Genomic DNA, 3081 nt, shown 5'->3' on the forward strand with positions numbered 1-3081 from the left:
TTAACATTACATAACTCAACTTATACTCACATGTTTGTTACTAATCACTTGATTCTTAACATTACATAACTCAACTTATACTCACATGTTTGTTACTAATCACTTGATTCTTAACTTTACATAACTCAACTTATACTCATGTTTGTTACTAATCACTTGATTCTTAACATTACATAACTCAACTTATACTCACATGTTTGTTACTAATCACTTGGTTCTTAACATTACTTAACTCAACTTATACTCACATGTTTGTTACTAATCACTTGATTCTTAACATTATATAACTCAACTTATACTCACATGTTTGTTACTAATCACTTGATTCTTAACTTTACTTAACTCAACTTATACTCACATGTTTGTTACTAATCACTTGATTCCAGTATTTGTTCACTTTTGTTAGGTTAAGAAGGAGGTCCAACACTGGAAGATGACACAAGATCAACTCAAAACAATGAACTGGCAATAGAGCAAAGTAATCAATTCCTTGAGATTTGGCACTATCAGCAATCTCCTCTGCTTCTGCAGCCAGCCTAAATACAGCATCTTCAGTACCTAACAGTCCATATGTATCTCCAAAAAGTTCATCATCCACTAAGTTGTTTATCATATCATAATTTCGGTCCCTTATGACAGGAAGAGTTTGTAAATCTATAGCATGATCACTCTCTGGATTTTCATATACATTGGATTTGCTTGTTGGAGTACCCAAGTGTCCTAGAGATGTTAAACATTTAGACTCAAATTGAGATGAAGATTTACTCGGACCAACAAAATAACCTTCATTTCTGCTATCAACACTAACATTAAGTTTTATAGTGTCTTTTACAGGAAAAGTCTTAAAGTAATTTTCTAGTGTGTTCTTTTGAGAGAGTTTTCTTTTTGCTTTTTTTTTATTAGAGTTTCTTTTTTTAACTGAATTTAAATTTAAGGAAAGAGCTGATCGATCATTCTGAAAAATATCTGTATCTCTTGATTTTCTCTCACATGATATTTCCTTGAACTTCCTAGGAAGACCTGTATGTTGAATCAAGAAAAGATTTTGCTCACGTGAATTAGAAATAAACTTGCTCTGATCACACTCAGCTTCATTCCCACCATGGTCTTTTCTAATATTTCCTGATGATTCAGAAGTTTCTGTTATTAATAATGAAGCCCTAGAAAACCCAGAAAAATTATATTTTTTCAACCGGGAAAAACTTTGTGCAATATGCTGTGGTGAAGAAACATATGCACCTGGATAACTTGGTGCTCCCTGGAGTGGTGAAGATACAAATGTACTTGGATAACCTGGTGCAGCCTTTAGTGGTGAAGAAACAGATGCAGTTGGATAACCTGGTGCAGCCTTTAGTGGTGAAGAAACAGATGAAGTTGGATAACCTGGTGCAGCCTTTAGTGTTGAAGAAACAGATGTACTTGGATAACCTGGTGCAGCCTTGAGTGGTGAAAAAACAGATGCTCTTGGATAACCTGGTGCAGCCTTTAGTGGTGAAGAAATAGATGTACTTGGATAACCTGGTGCAGCCTTTAGTGTTGAAGAAACAGATGTACTTGGATAACCTGGTGCAGCCTTGAGTGGTGAAGAAACAGATGCTCTTGGATAACCTGGTGCAGCCTTTAGTGGTGAAGAAACAGATGTACTTGAATTACATGCTATAAATTTGTTTTGTGAAGGAAGCACATTTTGTCGATGCTTTCGGTTTGCTGGCCGAAGTCTACGATTTAATCTATGTGAATCAGATGATAATTCTGTAGGATTTAACAATGCTGAGGCTCCTTCTTTCGATGCAGCATATTCAATGCATTGTAAATTATCCCAATGGAGACGTCTACGCTTCATTTGGGGCTGATTACCCAATAACTTTACGGACAGAAAAAGGAGTAGGCAAGATTACTTAATGCTTTAAAATAAACATAAAACAACCCAAAATAAATCACATAATGCATGTTATATCTCGTTTTAAAATACTTCAATTAATCACTCAGATCAAACTAGCACATTACATTTAACCACTTTCAAAAAACTTCAAAAATATATTAAAAGACATTTTAATTAAATAAAACATAAAGGATTTAGCCATATTCAAAGCTTTAGACAGACTTTGAAGATTTGCTTAAAAATTATACAATTAATTACATACACATTACAATAAGACTTCAGATACCACAGAAAAACAAAGTAATATCATCTTGAAACATTTCAGTAATGTTATTAACTCTTCAGGGTAACTCCTATGTTGATTGAAGTGTTCTGTATCTTTTCTTCCATACTGATATGCAGTGCATGTACTTCTTTAATTTTATAAACATGAGTCCATTACTAAACAAAATACTTAAATCTTACTCAAAAGAACTTGCATGTTACTTACAATATTTTCCATTCAAACATAGTTAAAAGTAATTTAAATTATAACCATTTAAGGAAATAAAATATGTCTGTGGGTCTTGCTGATCCAGATATAATTATATAAAAATGTACTAGACTTCTTGATCCTGACATAAGAATATAAAATGTGCTAATATGTGTACATAATGTGTTAAAAGATCTTGCTGATTCTCACATAAAAATGCATATATATATATACACAATGTGTTTAGATGTTTTGCTGATCCTAATATAAAGATATAAAATGCTTTTTGATTTTAATGTCCTGACAGAAATGCACAAAATGTGTTAATGTGTCTTGTTGATACTGCCATAAACATATATAATTAGTTAGGTGTCTTACTGATTTTTACATATAGATATACATTGTGTTTATGGGTCATGTTGACCCTGACATGGAAATCTTGCTCACATTACACACTAAACATGCTAATAATATCTGGTGTCCACAATAATGGTCAGATATACATTGTGTTTATGGGTCATGTTCATCCTAACAAAGTTACACACTAAACATGCTAATAATATCTGGTATCCATAATAATGATATTTTAGTGAGAGTTTAATTTAGATTGGGAAATATTTCAAATGCTGTTTAAATAATTTAATAGGTAAAACTACTGGAGCTTTTCTTACAAATACATAAAGTTTTTGTCCATGATGATATAACACTATATTATATATATAACAAT

General features: G+C 32.1%; 1 protein-coding gene across 1 annotated transcript in view; it reads right to left on the reverse strand.

Moving 5' to 3' along the window:
• Nucleotides 1-1863, reverse strand: part of LOC106476860 — a gene marked incomplete at its 3' end in the record, with an annotated part of 10358 nt that extends 8495 nt beyond the window's left edge. Inside the window, exon 1 of the mRNA XM_022380603.1 lies at nucleotides 359-1863. Within this exon, the coding sequence (XP_022236311.1) occupies nucleotides 359-1843 (1485 nt within the window). The remainder of the gene's footprint in view (nucleotides 1-358) is intronic.
• Nucleotides 1864-3081: the final 1218 nt, after the last annotated feature.

The sequence above is a fragment of the Limulus polyphemus genome, unplaced genomic scaffold, assembly GCF_000517525.1.
Source record: "Limulus polyphemus unplaced genomic scaffold, Limulus_polyphemus-2.1.2 Scaffold11869, whole genome shotgun sequence".
Taxonomy (NCBI): Eukaryota; Metazoa; Arthropoda; class Merostomata; order Xiphosura; family Limulidae; genus Limulus; species Limulus polyphemus.